Source organism: Anolis sagrei, chromosome 3 (genome assembly GCF_037176765.1).
Source record: "Anolis sagrei isolate rAnoSag1 chromosome 3, rAnoSag1.mat, whole genome shotgun sequence".
Classification (NCBI taxonomy): domain Eukaryota; kingdom Metazoa; phylum Chordata; class Lepidosauria; order Squamata; family Dactyloidae; genus Anolis; species Anolis sagrei.
Genome location: NC_090023.1, coordinates 221126511 through 221147015, shown reverse-complemented (window position 1 = coordinate 221147015; position 20505 = coordinate 221126511). Strand labels below are relative to the sequence as shown.

Here is a 20505-nt window from a genome sequence, read left to right as displayed (position 1 = left end):
GTTTAGTCGTGTCCAACTGTGAAGGTGGTGCTCATCTCTATTTCTAAACCAAAGAGACACCTCCAAGGTCATGTGGCTGGCATGACTGTATTTCTGTATTTAATACAATATTCAGACTGCAAGAAAGACTTCTTGCTTGCACTCTGAACATTTTCATGTTTATCACTGCCTATTCTTAAGTGGGTGCTGATATTGTGATTAGGGTTGCAGAATATTCCTTATTATAAGGAATGTCCCTTATTTGAGGACCAGAAAGGTTATACCTCATAAGGCTGGGCAGTTCCCCATATTGCAAGAGATGTCTCCTGTTTGAGGGCTAGAAAGCTTTTTCTTTTATATAAGTTGAACCAGATCCTTTAAAAAATCCTATATTTGTATGTATAAACCCATCATAAAAAGGAAATGTGTGCATCATGTAGCCTATGAGTGTTGTCAATAAGCTAATTTCACAGAGAAACACGTGGCTAAGTTAACAAAATCAGTGCAGTTGGCTCTCTGTGTACATAGATTCTGCATTCACAAATTCAGCTATCCATGGCTGTGTGTTAATAGTAGAACTGAGTTCTCCTCTGTCCCATTGTTGCTGGCTAATTTGTTTGCAAATGCAGACAATTCACTCCTTATTTAAGCTTAGCTCCTGATATAGTCCATTGCTATATTTGCATTCTATCCTCCTTCCAACCCGCTCAGGGATGTCTCCAAATAGCCTTTTAATGTAGGTTGAGTTATTTTACAAGTTAACCTATAGACTAGGTTAAGAACTTGTGCTGGGCTTCCCAGGAGATAGATTGTTGTTGCTACACTAGACTGGATGTTCTGAAAAAGAATGATTAGTGACACTGACCAATTGCTTTGGCAAAACTGTATATAGGCTGGTTTTTATAAGCATTCCTCTTACTTGGCACACATAGGATTTTCTTCTAAATTATTTTGCCCAACTTTTCGATACCACAATTAGTTTCAGAAATCAACTCTCCAATATGTGTGTTAGCTTCTCCCTTTATCACCAACTATTACACTTTCACAGAATTGTAAGTAGACATGGTGTTGTTTTGTGCTTTCATAATTTCTAACCAATGGAGACCCTAAGGCAGTGGTTCTCAACATGTGAGTCTCCAAATGTTTTGGCCTTCAACTCCCAGAAATCCTAACAGCTGGTAAACTGGCTGGGATTTCTGGGAGTTGTAAGCCAAAACATCTGGGGACCAACAGGTTGAGAACCACTGCCCTAAGGTGAACCTATCATAGGGTTTTGTGGGTTGTTTTTTGTTTTGTTTTGTTCTTTATTTTGTTCAAAAGATTTGGCCAAGGTCACCTAGTGGACTTCCACATAATTTAATTGGTTAAGCAAACTTGCTTTTATAAAAGGTTGTTTGGAAGCTAACTGTTGCTGACTTAATGCCCACTGTTTTTAGGCCACATTACTTTTCTATTACTCTTAAAATCTTGTTACATGCCCCAGAAATATGGTGTATGCATGTACATTTGAACCAATGGTTTATGAGATAATGCATAAACCATAGTTATTTTAACTGCAAAGGCATTTCAAAGCAGGAATCGTCAATTTTTTTAAACAGAGGCCCAGTTTATAGTCCCTCAGGCTATAGGCCAGACTATAGTTTGTGGAAAAACATGAACAAATTCCTATGCACACTGTACGTATCTTATTTTTAGGGGGGGGACGGGACGTAAATGAACAATACATATTTAAACTGAAGAACATTCACATTCCTTCAACCTCAGGTGAGAATGAAAGCCAATCCTTTCTGGATACATCTTGCTGAGAAAACCCCAAGATAGGATTACCGTGTGTTTGTGTGTGTGTGTGTGTTTTTTTTTAAGTTACCTGTCAGCCTATGGCGCCCCATGAATTTCTTAGGGTTTTCTCAGGCACAGAATCCTGAAGAGTGGTTTTGCCTGTTCCTTCCTCTAAAATACAACCTATAGCACCTAGCACTTGTTTGCTGTCTCCATTAAAGTAGCTTCCAAGATGAGACAGGTTCTTGTGTCTTTATGGTATTTGGCCATAACTTTGCCTTAGGGTCTCCATAAATTGGAAGTAACTTGAATGCATACAACAACAATAAATTTCAATTCAACCACGTGTCCATGGGAGATACATTCTTGAACTTAACATGGATACAGGATACTGTGAAATCCTATTTAAAACCTTAAGGGTTTTGCTGGAGAACCTAGAAAATTCCATAGAATTGCCCAGAAGACCCAGAAGAATTTTGCAGAACACATGTTATGTTGGATGTATATAGGTGAAACCTCAGACACCTAACCTGCAGGTACCAGGATATACAGTGCATCCATACACACACAAATTAAATCCACACATTTGTCTGTAACAACATTCTAAATAGAATGTTGGGGTATAAATAAACATAATACTAACAATAATTTTTAAAAGGGAGTTGTACATTTAAAATAATAGGTTCCTTATAGTTTGAAAATCTCAAGCACAAATTAATTCAAATTATTAAAGGCCACCAGGAATCACATAAATTTGGTCCATGTGTTGCCAATGGCAATCTGTGATTCAGATGTTGGTATTAGTAACAACAGTAAGATATTTACAGATTTTCCTCTTTCTTAATGGAAATGAGGCTGAAATCATGTATTAATTTATTATGGGGCATTTTGCCTTAGTTCCTGGAAAACTGTAGGTAGTTTCTAAATACTGTTTTATTATTTGTATAGGTAAACCACAATAGGCCACTGTTTGTGCTAAAGTGTAAATCAAAGGCAGACCTTTGGTAAACAGAGTTTCTGGTCCGACTGCTTGTGACAATACTACATTTTAGTTGTATCATTTATTTGTTTGCTGTGTTGTATGTGCTTATAACATTATTTTTAGCTGGGAAAAGCTTGGTTGGAATTTACTAAAGATACTTGTGTTATACGTTGCATAAAATAAATAAGAGAACAAAAACAATATATGTGCTGTATTTTAAAATACATAGATTTTGTGTGTCAGTTTCCAAAATATTGCTATTATACTTTAATTACTACTGAAACAGGATTTCTTTACAGATTACTTTATATCCATCTCAATTAAAAATGAGAATCAAGTATTTCAGGGGGAAATAGAGTTCAACAACATGGTCACTTATCACTGAGTAAGAAAAAGGAAATGAGGAAGTGGTTGAGATTGTTTGTAGTAGAATTTGGTTCCCTTTGAGAGGAAAGTTGTTTTACTAGTTGGGAGTGTAATATCTGATATCTGCCTCTATTTCAGATGGCTGATTTGTAATCTAGATTTAACATATTTGGTTTAATCTATTTCATATTTGCAAAATACGTGGTTCAAATTGCTTTTCTTTTCAAGAAGTAAAAGTAATAAATCAAATTTTGACAGTAAAATGGTAGAACAATGACAACAGACCTGTGTCCCCCTGAATTTTAAATCTGTACATTTAAATTTTCATTTGAAAGCAGGATTTTGAATAAGAATTTTGGTGTACCTTTTCCTGTAAACAAGTAATGGATGTCTTTCACTCATTTGTTGTTTTTTTAAGCTATGCCACTTTCCAGAATGAAGTGCTCCAGGTGGTTTACTATAATAAGAACAATGTAAAACAGTCAAAACATTCTACCTAACAAGAGAAACCCTAATGTCTTATGCAACAGGGGCTCTCCAGATCTTTTCAACTGCAACTCATAAGTCACAGCAAACAAGACCTATGGACTAGAATTTTGGAACATACTGTTCAATACTTATGAAGGTCATTTTGCTAAATACTCTGCCTTGTACCTCAGTGTACATGTTCAGGGCAGCGCTTAGCCATAGTTTAGCATCATAGCTGTGTAAACCACATATACACTTTGCTTGTGTTTATGACACTTGCATTATGACTTCTCACATTGGACTTCCTGCCTACAAGAAATTGCTCATTTCTGTACTAGCAAAAACATTATTTCCAAAGGACTTTGATGGTTTAGTAGCAGCTGGTTTGAGGAGGCCTACTGTGTCATTCTATCCCTGAAAAATGGCTCACTTCATCTCTAGGGGGAAAGAAGCCTTGCTTGTATCATGACGTCTGGTCTCCTTAATTTTTGACAAAGTTGCAAAAGAGATCCAAACAGAGATCCAAAGCATTTGTATTGCAACCATAAGAATTGACCTTTATCATTTGTATTGCAACCATAAGAATTGACCTTTATCAATGATATCTCTTTAGAAAGCAACATCAAATCATGTTTTAAAATTCTGGGTTGTTCTGAAAAAAAGCTATATTTTTAGTTTAGATATACAAAGAAATTGTTTTTATGTAAAAAGGGAAATGTGTACTTCTCATCTTGTGACAAAGCAAGAGCCAGGAGAAGAGAGAACAGAGTGTTACAAGCCTGAGCACTAAACTGCGTACTGTGCTAAATGTGCAATGAATAGCTAAAAGATTTTCTCTCTCTCTCTCTCTTGAAAGGGAACATGGGATGGCCCCAATTCAGCATAGGTCCAAGTTTATTTTAAGAGGTGAAAATTACAGTAGTGCCAGTTGATTTTCTTTTCCCCTTTTTTCCTGATCTGGGGGGAAATTTAATTTACTTTTGACTTAATCTCCCCACCCCACCCCAATCACGAGTCTGGATCAGGTCTCTATACACTTCTTATTACAAATGAGAAGGATATCTTAGTTACACTGATTTTGCTTTGCGTTTGAGTGAGGGTCACATAATGCCCCAGCAGTTACTTAACTCTGAGACATGCATTTTGTGTTTAAGATATGTAGTTTATTTCAACTGGTTCGACTGTCAAATTATATGTTTTACATTCTCACCTATTTCCTTAGTTTATCCTCCCTTGGAGCAAAGAGTCACACAAAAGCTTTTTAAAGCTGACTTTTTTATTCACGTATTGTGTCTGAGGAAATAAGTTGTCTAAGGTAACAGCTTTTTGGTTTTTCTTTCCTGGCTCTTGATCAATAACTTCTCAAGAGTGCTTAATCAACTGTTTGTTTCATGGAGCGGTAAAGTGCACTTTGTCTGCCTTTTAGTTCTTAGGTCTAATTTCCTTGCACTTTTGCACATATTAATCTGTGTTAGATTTATTGCAACTCAGACTTGACAGAAATAAACTTCCAGATGGATAAAGGAATTTGACCCTGGGTTAGAAGATTACTTTTTCCCCAGAGAAAGCTGTCTTGTGTCAGTGTTTCTCTTGCAACCTCAGATGAGATAAAGAGACAAAGAAAATGGAATCTAAACTTTATATGTAGACATAACTGATATAAACATACAGTATTACCAAAGGTAATGTCTAAAAACGTGTTTCACAACTCCTGAAATGTCTTTTCAAATTCTGTTTTATAGAAACATATATACATTTGGAGCTGTTTCTTAGCTTTCTAGTATTCTCTCTGTTAAAAGTATGGTGTATGACCTTGGAGACTTAAAAGATATATTACTGATCACTCTCATTACTTCCTTGGATGGCACAGTGTAAAACTTCCTGTGCACTGGTTGAGTAGTTTCCCAGGTTAGTCTGAATTCTACCCAATATGCCATTTTGTCTAATCTGTTTTTAAAGTAAGTATAAAAGTAAGCATTAAATGGGGCTGCACATTAATCTGTATGAGTTATAATGTGCCCCATTTAAGTCCATTTTCTCATCTTTTAAATATACATTCTTGTCAAATAAAATTAATCACCAATGCAGATTTGTCTCTGAAACCTTATTGTCAGTTTTCCTCCCCTATTTGGATGGAAGAAAAACAGAAAATGAGTTAACTACTTTCATCTCCCCTTATTCCCACCTACCTTTGTTTCTTCCCCATTATTTTTGTAGTTTTTCAAGCAATTAATTCTAGAGCAGGACTGGTGCCATTGTAGCTCATGATCAGATATGGGCAACTTGAAGCCTTTGAACTAATGTTAAATGACCTGTATAACTAATTGGTTCAGATTTCTAGGAAAGCGTTTTATAAGCAATTCTAGCTTTTCCTCCATTCCATATACATTTGATCAAATCTTTCCTCCATTGTTCAAAAACCTTCGCTCCTTATTGGTAAATTTAGCTTATAAAAACCAAATAGATTTCAAAGATAGAGAAGCCTTACCGCTGCGGACCTTAGATATTATTCTGAAGTGGTAGGCTTCAGTTGGTTAAAAAGAGTGGATAAGATTAGAAAATCGAGCTTTATTCAATTTAGAGGGATATAACCTCAGATTCGGTTGACTTGCGTACTTATGGCATGAAAAGGATAAGATTAATAAAGACTTCTATAGACATACTGCAAGAGCTTGTCTTCTAGTGATCTGGAAAAGATATAAAGTGGGTATGAAACAAAAAAACCCTTTATGGCTGCGCCCTTTGGACGCAATGTTAAAGCCAATATTTAATGAGGAAATAAGAACTTACAGAGGTACTTAATCAAAGAAAAAGAGTTAGGAATAAATGACTGGTTTCATTATCACCAATTATATGATAGATTTAATAAAGATAATAAGGTAAAGATAGGATTCTCTAAGAAAATTGGAATTGAACATTTTGGAGAAGAGGAATAAGGAATTAATTTCCAGATTATATAGATATATATTTAGAAGATAATAGAATAAAATTAATGGTGATCTCGTAGGCTAAAGATTTAGGGGAAAATATTGATAATTGGGAATATTTATGAAAAAGAGCCCTATTCTTGATCTGCATCGTCTCCCGCAGTGAGGGCATTGGTGTCCAGGTGGAAGGCGGTCCCGGTCGGGGTTGGCTTGATGCGCCTTCCTCTTAACACGTTTCTCTCTTTCGCCCTCCATTCGTGCCTCTTCAAATTCTGCAGCACTGGTGGTCACAGCTGGAACGCTCACAGGCCAGGGCTTCCCAGTTCTCAGTGTCTATGCCAGAGTTTTTAAGGTTGGCTTTGAGCCCATCTTTAAATCTCTTTTCCTGTCCACCAACATTCCGTTTTCCGTTCTTGAGTTCAGAGTAGAGCAACTGCTTTGGGAGACGGTGGTCAGGCATCTGGACAACAGGGCCGGTCCAGCAGGGTTGATGGCGGACCACTTCAATGCTGGTGGTCTCTGCTTCTTTCAGCATGCTAACATTTGTCCGCTTGTCTTCCCAAAGATTTGCAGGATTTTCCAGAGGCAGCGCTGATGGAATCATTCTAGGAGTTGCATGTGACGTCTGTAGACAGTCCACGTTTCACAGGCATATAGCAGGGTTGTGAGGACAATAGCTTTATAAACAAGCACCTTGGTATCCCAGTCCTCAAACACTCCCTCCTTCATTCAGAAAAATGCTGCACTCGCAGATCTCAGGCGGTGTTGTATTTCGGTGTCAATGTAGACTTTGGTGGAGAGGTGGCTGCCATGGTAGTGGAAATTGTCAACATTTTCTAATGTTACAGCATTAAGCTGTATTTCTGGCATTGAAGAGGGATTGGCTGGTGACTGCTGGAAGAGCACTTTGGTTTTCTCAATGTTCAATGACAGGCCAAGCTTCTCGTATGCTTCTGGTCAAGCTTCTCGTATGCTTCTGCGAAGGTGTTTAGAGTGGCTTGTTGGTCTTCTTCTGAATGCGCACAGACGCTGTTGTCATCAGCATACTGGAGTTCTAGAACAATGTTGTTGTAACCTTGGTTTTGGCTTTCAGTCTGCTGAGGTTAAATAGCTTGCCATCTGTCCAACAGATGATTTCCACTCCGGTGGGAAGCTTCCCGTCAACAAGATGAAGTATTATAGCAATGAAGAAGGAGAATAAAGTTGAGGCAATAACACACCTCTGTTTGACACCTGATTCCACCTTAAATGGGTCACTTTGGGAGCCACTGCTGTTCAAGACTGTTGCCTTCATGTCATCATGGAGGAGCCGCAGGATGTTCACAAATTTGTTAGGGCACCTGATTTTCTGGAGGATGGTCCAGAGAGTGCTGCAATTCACTGTGTCGAATGCCTTTGCAAGGCAATGAATGGAATGTATAGTGATTGATTTTGTTCCCTGAATTTTTCATGGAGCTGTCGTGCAGTGAAGATCATGTCCACTGTTCCTCTGGAGGGGCGGAAGCTGTTCTGGGATTCTGGGAGGGTGTCTTCTGAGAGGGGTAGAAGGCGGTTTGCAAGGATTCTTGCGAGGATTTTCCCAGCTGAGATTAGAAGGGAGATACCTCGATAGTTTCCACAGTCTGTTCTTTCCCCTTTTTTTTGAAGAGGGGGATAATGGTGGCATCCTTGAAATCTGCTGGGATTTTCTCGGTCACCCACACTTTTTCTATGAGCTGGTGGAGTTGTTGTGTCAGCTCAGGTCCTCCCTCTTTAAAGATTTCAGCAGGGATCCAATCAGGTCCGCTGGCTTTGTTATTTTTTTGTTGGCTGATGGCATTGCTGACTTTTTCCAAACTAGGCAGTTCTGCAAGCTCATCCCTGGTTTGTTGTTGTGGGATTTGTGAGAGAACCTCTTCGGCTGCATTTCTCCTTTCTGGTGGACACGTTTGAAGGAGGGACAAGCCGTGGAGTCTGTGCAGGCATTCACATTAAGGAAACATGCTGTAAATTATGTGAAAGAAGATCTTCATTTGATAATTACAGGGGTTATCTTATAGATAGTGAGTTAAAAATAGATAGAAATGTGAGATTTTGATCCTAATAACACACTCCTATGTTATATTAATATTTGCGTGGCTTATGTCCAGGATACCTTTTATTATATCAAATATCGACATCCTTATAAGTCAATGTTTTAAAATAGATGACAGTCTCTTGGCAAGTTCACGGTTGAGAAAGTACAAAGGGCAGGCAGGATGTGAATAAAGAGGAAACAACTATAGTTATCAGTCGCTGTCACACACTAGTGTTGGCTGCTTTGGAAGTATGCTGCATTAGAATAACTATATTTAGCACAATCATTAGACCATCTCTCTCCTGGTATGTGTCTGTATATTTCAGGCTAATCTCAAACCCAGCCAGTGTATACTTTAGTTGTTTTTTCTGTGTCTTGTGGTCACTGTGACATATACTCCAATAAAAGGACACTTTATTGCATGTTTGGCCAAATAGATTAGTTCATCTTTCATTGCTTTCAAGACGGCTGGAAAATGTTGGGAAAGTCCTGGAGACAGCAGTGGGGAAGAGTTTATTATAATATGAGAAGCATTTCATCAAGGACATTAGACTAAGGCAGCATTTTAGTACTGTGCGACGATAACCAAGGAAGGGAGGAGAAATTAGTCTCATAATATGGTATGTTGTGATTATATGTATTGGTCAGTTTGCTTTGTATTACAGTACATTGTATTTTTGTATTTTATCTGAATAACTTGTTTTACAATTGTATCATACAGTTTTATATTTTGTTCTTTCCCTCTGCATGTGTACATTTAAATGTGTATAAATCTGGATTTCCTGACCAAAAAAAGTCAACACCACAAAATCTGAGTCAATGTAATGTATAGGTCAATGTTAGTACTTCTCATGGCACCACTTCTGGTCTTTCAAAATGCCTAGGTAAGAAAATGGCAGCATCTCTTTGGCACTACGGCAGAGAAAGTAGCGGGGTACTGTGCTTAATCGGTTCTTCTCTTTCTCTCTGGACTGCTTGGAATAGAAAAGAGGTGGTTTACTCGCAAGTATGAAAATAGAAGGTCATTCTTTCCTTGTTGTCCAGGCTGCCTGCCATCTCACCTATTGCTCGTGCTGCTGCTGTCCTTTCCTTGTTTGGTGAGATCCAGTGCTCCTGCTCCTCTTCTGGATTCTTCTCTGGCTCTGGTAGCAGCAGCAGCAGTAGCAGTAGCATTCTTCTTTCCTTGAGTTACTGGGTGGCAAGATGCCCATGATGGGTTAAAGGACTGGCTGTAATGGTGACATCCAGGTTCCATAACAGCGGTGGTGGCAGCTCTGTCATTTTGCCACCTAGGAGTCAGAGGAGAGAAATGCGCAATACTGCTAGATCCAGAGAAAGAGTTAGAAAAAGAGTGCAAGCATGGGGCACCACCTGCAGCAGCAACACCAGGCGAGGCAAGGTGAGGCGACTGATCTTCTAGTTGCTTATTTGTGAATAAACCACCAACTGAGCTTAGTCCATCCCAGGAGAAAAACAAGAAAGACACAGGTAAAGCAACAACAATACAATACAACATGCCTTTATTAGCATATACATAGCAAAGAGGTATAAAATACAGTGCAAATAATAGAAAAAGGAACTTCACATTTGCTACACATTCTGTTTACAGATTTCATTCAGGAATCTTGCCACTGAAAGACAGCAGCTAAAATCTTGACAATTTAAAAGTTTTTAAATTGTCAATGTAAAGCAACAGATGTTATAAACATCTAACTTTATATCAGGCGGGCCTTTTTGAATTCCTGATGACAGCAGCCAGGGGTCATATCCGCAGGCCATATCAAAATCCATCACTTTGGCCCACAAACCTGCCCTTGGCTTATGCCTGTGGATGACTTATACACAAATATATATGGTCGAAATATTTTAGATAGTACACCTCTGGTAGGTTTTGCTTGTTTTACCTCCATAGTGGTATGTAAATTTTAAAAAGCCCAGTAACAGTACAAATATTATTAAATGCTTATATCAGTGATGGGCAACCATTTGAGCTTGGTGTGTCAAAATTTGCCAAAAACCTGAGCATAACTTGGGTGGGGTGTCAACTTCGAGGGAAAAAAACCCCATAATTTTTGCAATATTTATAGTTTAAATAAGAAAAATGTATACTCCATGCTGAGTTATGGAGTGAACAATGCTCAAACGTGCAGATGTTAAATTTGTAGAGCCTTTACAAATTTAAGGGTGGAATTAGATTGGCTCTTATAAGGTGTACTTCTCTGTATTTGGCCGCATGTAGCCGTGTCATCAAAAATAGCCATGCGTGTCAGTGCTGACACGCGTGTCATAGGTTCACCATCACGGGCTTATATTGAAACTAGCTGTGCCCTGCCACGCGTTGCTGTGGCCTATAGTAAAACTTATCAAAGTTGAGGTAGATATCTGGACTATTATGAAAGAGAGGTCCCTACCTATTCCTTCCCCCTTTTCCTCCCCCTTTCTCTCCTTTCTTCCTTCTCTACCTCTTTCTTTCTTTCCTTCTTTCACTACTTGGTTTCATCCTTCTCTCTTTCCTTCATTCCCTCCCCCTTTCTTCCTTTGCCTTTCTTCCCTCCCTGTTTGCTTCCTTCTTTCACTTTTTATTTCCTTTTATTTCACCACCATCATAACAATAACAATAATGCAATGCATTGCCTCTGGGACCTGACACCTCTCCCATTCCCCCTAAAAGGGTCTAATAGGAATAATAGCATCATAATAATCATAGAAATAACAACCTTTACCCGCCATGCATTACTGTGGCCAACCTTCCCTCTTTCTCTCCTTCTTTCCCTCCTTCCTTCCTTCCTTCCCTCCCATCTTTCCTTCTCCTCTTCCTTCTCTATCTCTTTCCTTCCTTCCCCCTTTTTCTTTCTCTTCTGGTCTCTTTTCTTCCTTCTCTCTTTCCTTCTTTCCTTCCCTCCCTCTTTCTCTACATCTTCCCCCTTCCTTCACTCCCTCTTTCCTTCCTTCATTCCCTTTTTTCTTCTCTCCTTCGTGCCTTCCCCCTTTTTCTTTCTCTTCTGGTCTCTTTTCTTCCCTCCCTCTTTCTCTACATCTTCGCCCTTCCTTCACTCCCTCTTTCCTTCCTTCATTACCTTTTTTCTTTCCTTCTCTCCTTCCTTCCTTCCCCTTTTTTCTTTCCCTCCCTCTGTCTCTCATTTCTTCCTTCTCTACCTCTTTCCTTCCTCCCCCCTTTTTCTTTCTCTTCTGCTGTCTCTCTCTTCTTTCCTTCCATCTTTCCTTTTCTTCTTCCTTCTTTCTCTAACTTTCCTTCCTTCCCCCTTTTTCTTTACCTCCCTTTCTCTTTCTTCCTTCTTTCCTTCCTTCCTGTCTTTCCTGGATTTTGACAGGGCGGGAAGGGGCAGGGTGGGGTTTGGAGGTGGCATGAAGTAAAAGGAGGTAAGATTGTGGCAGGGGAGTTGCGTGTGTGTGTGCGGTGGCGGGGGGAGTGATGGAGCGTGGGGTTGCGTGTGTGTGTGCGGCGGTGGGGGGAGTGATGGAGCGTGGGGTTGTGTGTGTGTGTGCGGCGTCGGGGGGAGTGATGGAGCGTGGGGTTGTGTGTGTGTGTGCGGCGGCGGGGGGAGTGGGGTTGCGTGTGTTTGTGTGGTGGCGGGGGAGTGATGGAGCGTGGGGTTGCGTGTGTGTGTGCGGCGGCGGGGGGAGTGATGGAGCGTGGGGTTGCATGTGTGTGCGGCGGCGGGGGAGTGATGGAGCGTGGGGTTGCGTGTGTGTGTGCGGCGGCGGGGGGAGTGGGGTTGCGTGTGTGCGTGTGGCGGCAGGGGGAGTGATGGAGCGTGGGGTTGCGTGTATGTGTGTGGCGGCGGGGGGAGTGATGGAGCGTGGGGTTGTGTGTGTGCGTGCGGCAGGGTGTGTGTGTGTGCGGGAAGCGGCGCGGTGGGGCTTGGAGTGGGCATGGCTTCCGCAGAGGGAACGTTGGCTGGAAGGCTGTGTGCGCACGCCAGGGAACTTGCGGCTGCGTGCCAATGCGCATGCTCAGTTGTTTTGCCGTTTTGTGAGTGTGTTGTTGTGTTGTTTTTCATTTTGAGTAGATATGTTTGTACTTTGTGGGTTGTGTTATGGGCATGGGAAATTTGGTTAAGTTTCGTTGGGTTTTTTTTAGTTTTGTTGTTTTGCCGTTTTGTGAGTGTGTTGTTGTGTTGTTTTTCATTTTGAGTAGATATGTTTGTACCTTGTGGGTTGTGTTATAGGTATGGGAATTTTGGTTAAGTTTCGTTGGGGGGGTTGAGTTTTGTTGTTTTGCCGTTTTGTGAGTGTGTTGTTGTGTTGTTTTTCATTTTGAGTAGATATGTTTGTACCTTGTGGGTTGTGTTATGGGCATGGGAATTTTGGTTAAGTTTCGTTGGGGGGTTGTGGAGTTTTGCTGTCCCATTGAACCAACCTAACAGATTTATATATATAGATGATACATCTCAACAATACATTTCAAAGGCAGGGACTCATATTGTGATGACAAAGTAACTTTGTCTAAGGATATGGATAGTCGTCTGTAAACTGGCTTGAATTGGACCTGCCTTAATTCTGCTTCCAGAAAATGCCTAGTGGCCTTTTCCAATTCTGATCTATAGAAGTTTCCAATCTGACAAAGGCTTAAGGTGGTCCTGCTTCTATATAGATGCCCATGAAATGCTAGTGGAAATGATGGTTCTACTAAACACAACACTTTCTCAATAAATGCTGAATTCTATCTCTTGGTAAATTCCAGCCAGTTTTTAAAGGAACACTTATTTTAGCATGTGAATATTTTAAACATTTTTAATCACTTTATAAAATGTCAGAAATCAGAAAGCATGAAAGTTATTGTATTTCAAATAAAATGTTGCTGTTCAAAAATGGTATATAAGGAAAAAAAGATTGGTGGTTGACTGTTTTAATTCCTTGTGTTTGTCTTAGCATTTATTACCTAAAATAGTGATAAACTGAGGGTTTGTAGTTATGGTTTTTGAAGTCCTCCAGTACATTTGCAGGGTAACTTCAATGTATATTATACAGGCTGATTGACACATTATATGGCTTATAGCATTTATGCTGCCAAATAAACAAATTTAAAGCCATAGATAAAGTGCACAAGATATAATTTATAGATTTCTTGAAGTGTTTATTTGACTATTCAAACCCTTACCATTATTTCTTTTCATATATGGGAACAAATGGTCATGGTGGTATTTGGAGGTCATTTGGTTTTTTGTAATCTCCACAAACCATATAGCATTATTGTATAGAGGGCCTGTGTGCACACATACGCTTAAACACTAAAGCAGATTTAGAGTTTTACAGAATAGACATGTATGTACAGTATTCCTTTATTTGAAAAAGAAGAAGCGAAAAAAAATGTCTACAGCAAGGCAATCCAGTTGTGTAGTGGTGATAGTTGTGTCTGTGTGAAGATACACAACAGAAAGAATTTTTCAGGAACAGAATAGAAATCAAGGCTTGTTTAGAAAAGATAGTGGTCATTTAGGAAGTCCTCAATTTCTTTCTCAATTGTATTTCTCTGTGGGACAACAAGTTATTTTAGTTTCTTCAGTATCTTGTAAAGAAGTTTGATTTTAGTAGAAACTCAAACTCTAATATAGCAGACATCCTTTGTCATTTTCCTTTCTGTTTTGGTAGGGAATCTTTAGTGTCACAACATAGTTTGACTGTAATTTCCATCATCCCAAAACATTAACTATGCTGAGTGGAACCAACAAGAGATACTGTCAAACATCATCTTGGTAGCCACAGTTTTCCTAACTCTATCCTTTAACCTCACAGATATGTACATTATTCTCTTCCTTTACAGGTTATTACTCCATGTCGGAAGCTCATCTTGTGTGCTGATAACAGAAAAGAAATGGAAGACTGGATTGCAGCACTGAAGACTGTACAAAACCGTGAACATTTTGAGGTAACTGGTTAGGGATAGATATAGATTGATTCTTCATGCTATTATGCAGTCCCATCTTCAACATATATATTGTGAAGAGTTTGTATAGGATTCAGCAGTATGATCAGAGTATGGCAAATTTACTTGTTTGGCTGTCGTTTTCAGAATACCCAGCCAACATTAACTGTGATCAGGCTGTAGGGTTAACAATTTGAAAATTAGTATTTCCAAGCTCTAGGTATTATTCGTATTTTGTGGTCAGTTGACATGAAAACCTGTGTCCTAGCAGTAAAAATAATGATTTTTTAAAATAGTGAATATGCTTTTTGACTCATGAGTCATACAAGATAGAAAAGAAAATGTTTCAATTTCTCATGAATGGATATTACTACATAACATACAATACTAAAATTGTGTTCAGTAAAAGGAGGATATGGGATTGCATTCCAGAAGCAGTATTTTTTTTTGTGAAAACCACAAAACTATGAAACTATTATTAATTCTGGTTTGTGTATTTGTTCCAGCAGGCTAATTCATTATAGGAATTTATTCAGAATACAAATAGGAAGTCCCCATGATAACTCTTTCAGGATTGAATTTCCCTTTCTAGGGGTAGGTTTCGTCACTTCCTGTTGCCTCATCCCCATTCTTTAACTATGAGTCAGATGTTTATAACTCGGGGACTGCCTGTAAACATATTTTATACTCCTCTCTGAGAGGCAGTGTAATGTAGCAGTTTGAGTGATCCCTGCTCAGCCATAGAAACTCACTGGGTAAACTGGCAAGTGCCAGTCTCTCAGCCTCAGAGAAAGTAAGGGATATCTCCGAAGAAATCTTGCCAATAAAACCCTGTGATAGAATCACTATAAATCTGAAGGCATACTACATTTTTTCTCTCAAGGCAGTTACTAAAAGTAAAGGAATAAGTAAAACAAAGAAATTAACTCAAAACAGGCTTACATAAATGTAGTTAAAATGTTGGCAACACGTATAACCATAATACGTAACTTAGTAAAATTAAATTTGTGTTGTGAGTTTTCCGGGCTATATGTTCCAGAATCATTCTCTCCTGGTGTTTTGCCTGCATTAGAAGTTGTGAGGTCTGTTGGAAACTAGGAAAATAAGGTTTATATATCTGTGGAATATCCAGGGTGGGAGAAAGAACTGTCAGTTTGAGGTAGGTGTGAATGTTTCAATTGGCCACCTTGATTAGCCTTTAATGGTCTAGCAGTTTCAAGGTCTGGCTTCTTACTGCCTGAGGGAATTCTTTGTTGGGAGGTGATTAACTGGCCCTCATTGTTTCTTGTCTGGAATTCCCTAGTTAGTATTCCTGAAAAGCAGCTACTTAAAAATAGTGTCTCACATTCATTTTGATGTCTCTTAGAAAGATCATCATAGGTTTTCTATCAATTCATTTTCAGTCAACTCAATACAGTATGGACCATTTCTCAGGGATGCATAACTGGTACGCTTGTTCACACGCTCGACCAACATACTGCAACGTCTGTCGGGAGGCATTGTCTGGGGTCACATCCCATGGACTTTCCTGCGAAGGTAACTTTTCTTCAAGATAGCTGGCTTGAACATAAAATTATGGTAGGCATTCCAAAAACATATTATTCAAAAATCAGTGTTTGGTTTTAGCTGTCCAGTCTCTTGTCCAGTGTCAAACCTTGATATCTGGCAAGTGAAATAGGCTGTTTCAAAACTCTAGCTTGTTCACAAATGCAAATTGGAAAGAGTTATATCAAAATAAGTTTAACGGGGATAGAGAATTAAACTTCTTAGGGTCTGATCCTATATTTATTTTGCCTCAGGATTCCTGTAAACTTATGAAAATTGGGGGCTATATGCATGATACATGAGATGGATATGTGTAGAGACTACATGCTGGGAACATCTAGGGCTAAGTAATATGTACTGAGCTATTTACTGGAATTAGTTTTCAGGGACTGCTTGAAGGAGTTCATTGATTCCTCATTAATTTCTGAAAAGCAAGCATAATCCTACATCAGTCTGCCTCTGTACTAAGGTTGTCTTCAGACAGTCTCTGCCAAGTGTTTCTGAGCTCTGAAATGAGATATAAAGGGACAGAGCTTTAAGATGCTCAATAATATCACAGAAGTAGAACAATTTAAGTCCTGAATGCTATTTTGAAGTGTTCTAGAAGAAGGACTTGCCATGTAAGAATTAGTGTGTGTGGGGGGGGGGGGGGGGGGTTGGTTCTGCAGATAGCCAATACTATTATTTTGTGATATGACTACTATATTGTTCTAGAATTTTTTAGTAATGTGTGTATTTATTTGAAATAAACAGTATCTTAAGAATATATTTAAAATGTATCTTTTTTAAAAAAAAGTTGAATTATTGGATTCATCTATTTTCTTTTCTCCCTTTTCAGTGTGCAAATTTAAAGCCCACAAGAGATGTGCTGTCCGGGCAACTAATAACTGCAAATGGACAACGCTAGCTTCTATCGGAAAGGATATCATTGAAGATGAAGATGGGGTATGTATGAAACCATTTCTTACGTGGAAAAGTTTAGCAAAGATGTAACTAGCATGTTTTATCTAGTTCTGCTAAGATTATCTGTAGCGTACAAGTAAGGCATGAGAGAACAGCTCTCCCCTCTGGCATGCATTATAGCAGCTTAGCAGTGAAAGAGGCAAAGATGCTTTTTTAACTATCTGCTGACATTCAAATGGTTCTCATAGTGATACTATAAAGAAATAAATTTCTAATTTGCTTGCTTTGCAGATTTCAATGCCACACCAGTGGCTTGAAGGAAACCTACCAGTGAGTGCCAAATGCACAGTATGCGATAAAACCTGTGGCAGTGTCCTGCGCTTGCAAGACTGGCGCTGTCTCTGGTGCAAAGCTATGGTGAGTTGAACAGTTCTTTTGTTGTGTGTGGGCAGAGAAATACTTTTTTTCACTTACTTTTACCAAACATCGTTGCTCTCGTTAGTTTTATGAAATTACATAAGCCTTGTTCAGTGTGCAAGTAATGTATAACTTTATTTTCTGAAATTTGAAAAGCTATTCACTAGATAAACCAATCTGTGTGTGAATTTAATAGCACCAAAGTAATGTGCCTTGGGCCTTTGGGAAATAGCAAACTCTGTTTTCTGCCAATAACATTTTATGTAATGGTTTTATTATTTAATTTCACCCATTCTTGTTTACTTCTTAATAGTCATACTTGTTAACAATTTAACAAATCCAGTTTTTGCCAGTTCTTGCTTGATTTAATAATTCAGTCTAGCAAGACACATAATTAATTGACTTGCATAAAAAGTAAGGATTTATATGTCAACAGAGAATCCAGATTTGTAAGTGTCTTCTAACCAACACTGTAAGGCTAAGAATAGTTTCCATATAACAGTTTTTAATAAGGTGGGAATGAGTGGCCATGAACTCCCCTGTGACCCAGCTTTGGGACTTCACTCATATTTGGTGTTTTACATTATGTCTGAAATAGCAAATTCTGGTTTAATCTACACTTTTTGAGCCCCCGGTGGCGCAGTGGATTAAAGCACTGAGCTGCGGAGCTTGTTGACTGAAAGGTCGCAGGTTCGATTCCAGGGAGCGGTGTGAGCTTCCACTGTCAGCCCTAGCTTCTGCCAACCTAGCACTTTGAAAACATGCAGATGTGAGTAGATCAATAGGTAACCCTCTGGCGGGAAGGTAACGGCGCTCCATGCAGTCATGCCGGCCACATGACCTTGGAGGTGTCTATGGACAACGCTGGCTCTTCGGCTTAGAAATGGAGATGAGCATCACACCCCAGAGTCAGACATGACTGGACTTAATGTCAGGGGACAACCTTTACCTTTTTACCTACACTTGAAAGGCAGTGTTTTTATTGAAGTTTGGAGATGCAGGATGAAAGGCAATTTCCTATTTTAGATATAACACAAAATTATGATTTTTAAGTCATAGTTGAAGCAGAAGCAAAAAGGAGGCAAAATGGGAATGTACAGCCCACAACTCATACTCGATTTAATTAAACATAGCTAGTAATAAACCAAAATGTGTACTTCCAGACCAGTCCAAAATATAAGCCTAAAGTTTCTAGATCTTAATTTTCTAAGTGCATATACTCCAAGACATTAAATATTTCAATGAACTTTGTGAACCTTGTGTGTTCCTGGATCCTTTCAAGTTTTTACCAATCTCTTAGTCTTTCAAATAGCAGAATGGAAGCAAAATAATTCTGTACTAATGAAAGGATGCTTAGAAAACTTAGCTGTTATAATTTCATTGTTCCAGGTACATACCTCGTGTAGAGACTTGTTACCAACCAAATGCCCTCTAGGCCTTTGTAAGGTATCTGTCATCCCTCCTACAGCTCTCAACAGCATTGATTCAGATGGTAAGTATTAATTAATGGTTTTTACACTTTTCCTGTTTTGTAATTTAGGCATAAATACAGCAAGCTACCATTTTAATAAGACAAGTGACATGAATTTGATAACAGCTTCCCTCCCCCTCCCATTGCACCTTTTCTTTCGTTAAACGTGCAAGAGGACTGGGCTGTAAATTTGCAGAAATCAGAGAGTTAACCACAAGGATATAATTTGAATTTTTTAAAGTATTATTTTCTGGATAATATTGTAGTGCTCAATATATCTTGTATACTAATGGTGAATATACATTCTCTGAGTGTGGATCTTTCCATAGGCAAGTAGCATTATTTTCTACACACAAAAGGCTTCTAGAAGTAGTACTTAAATTTACAGAACTGTTAAGGTAGCAGAACATTAAATAGCAAACCCAAATTACTCTATTGAGGAATTAGCATGGTCAGTAGTTATTAAATACTGTTTGACTGTTAGGAGAGAGGAGGAAGCTGGAAAGCAGATTTTCAGAAAGAAGATGCAGTTGAATATCTTTGAAGTAGCATAGTTAATTGGAATTTTGAACAAAATTGGTCCATGTTGCAATGCTTTATGGCTTGTTCCACTTGTATTTTCTATCATATTTAGCCAAAATCATTCATATTTATAATATATTAAAACGACTATGTTGTTTAGTATAGTATATTGCCTAAATATTACTAGTACGCTGAAGAATGTAATCCTCTGGTAAGATAATTTATTGCTTCTCTGCTTTTGCTTTTTCCACTTAGGTTTCTGGAAAGCCACATGCCCCCCCTCTTGCACAAGCCCTTTGCTAGTATTTGTCAACTCAAAAAGTGGAGATAACCAGGGTGTAAAATTTCTACGACGATTCAAACAACTGCTGAATCCCGCACAGGTCTTTGATCTCATGAATGGAGGGCCTCACCTCGGGTAATAATAATAATAATAATAATAAACCTTTATTTGTACCCCGCTACCATCTCCCGAAGGACTTGGTGTGGCTTACAAGAGGCCAAGCCCAAATACAATAGTAAAACAACAGCAACAACAAATAGCAAAATAACAAAAAACAAAGCAATAACATTAACAACACACAATGATGCAATTAAAATCAATGGCAGGGCCAAATGTAATAATTAAAATTAAAAGTGGTGGGCATGATAAATTAAAAGTGCTGGGTAAAATATGTTCTTTTCCTGGATGATTTATTTATTTATTATTTATTTAGGGCTTTTATATCCCATCCTATCTCAACCTCCTCAGAGGGACTCAGGACGGCTAACAACGCGGCACCACATGCCTGCCAATCATTAAGAGAGAAGTCCATTCTGCTTCTAAACTCGCTCAGTTCTTCCAACATTAGTGACAGATAGAACCCCACATTTTTGCTGTCTTTTAACACACAAAAACTTGATCTGGTGTACCTGGGTAATAAAATGTCTCCAGTGGGTCCACTCAATTCAGATTGTGAGATATAAGGTACAGACCTCAGATTGTACACTTCTGAACTGTACACTTCAACCCATTCACATCTACTGTAGTAACATTTTACTATCTTTCAGAAAACTCCTTAAATTTTTTGTTTTTATATTAAATAATGTTTATAGTTCTGAAAAAATAATATATTTTTTAAAAAACAAAACAAAGATTAATGCTTCAATACCAAAAAACCTTGAGTCTGTGTGGCATTAATTATCAATTGTGTCTGTGAATTT

At 38.6% G+C, this 20505-nt stretch overlaps 1 protein-coding gene across 4 annotated transcripts in view; it reads left to right on the top strand.

Annotated features, from left to right (window-relative positions):
* DGKD (diacylglycerol kinase delta) overlaps nt 1-20505 on the top strand; it is an 80477-nt gene that overhangs the window by 34094 nt on the left and 25878 nt on the right. For all 4 annotated transcript variants that reach the window (XM_060768123.2, XM_060768124.2, XM_067465894.1 and 1 more), the window contains 6 exons: nt 14343-14447; nt 15848-15980; nt 16828-16934; nt 17184-17309; nt 18699-18801; nt 19558-19720. In XM_060768123.2, coding sequence (XP_060624106.2) covers nt 14343-14447; nt 15848-15980; nt 16828-16934; nt 17184-17309; nt 18699-18801; nt 19558-19720 — 737 coding nt within the window. The remainder of the gene's footprint in view (nt 1-14342; nt 14448-15847; nt 15981-16827; nt 16935-17183; nt 17310-18698; nt 18802-19557; nt 19721-20505) is intronic.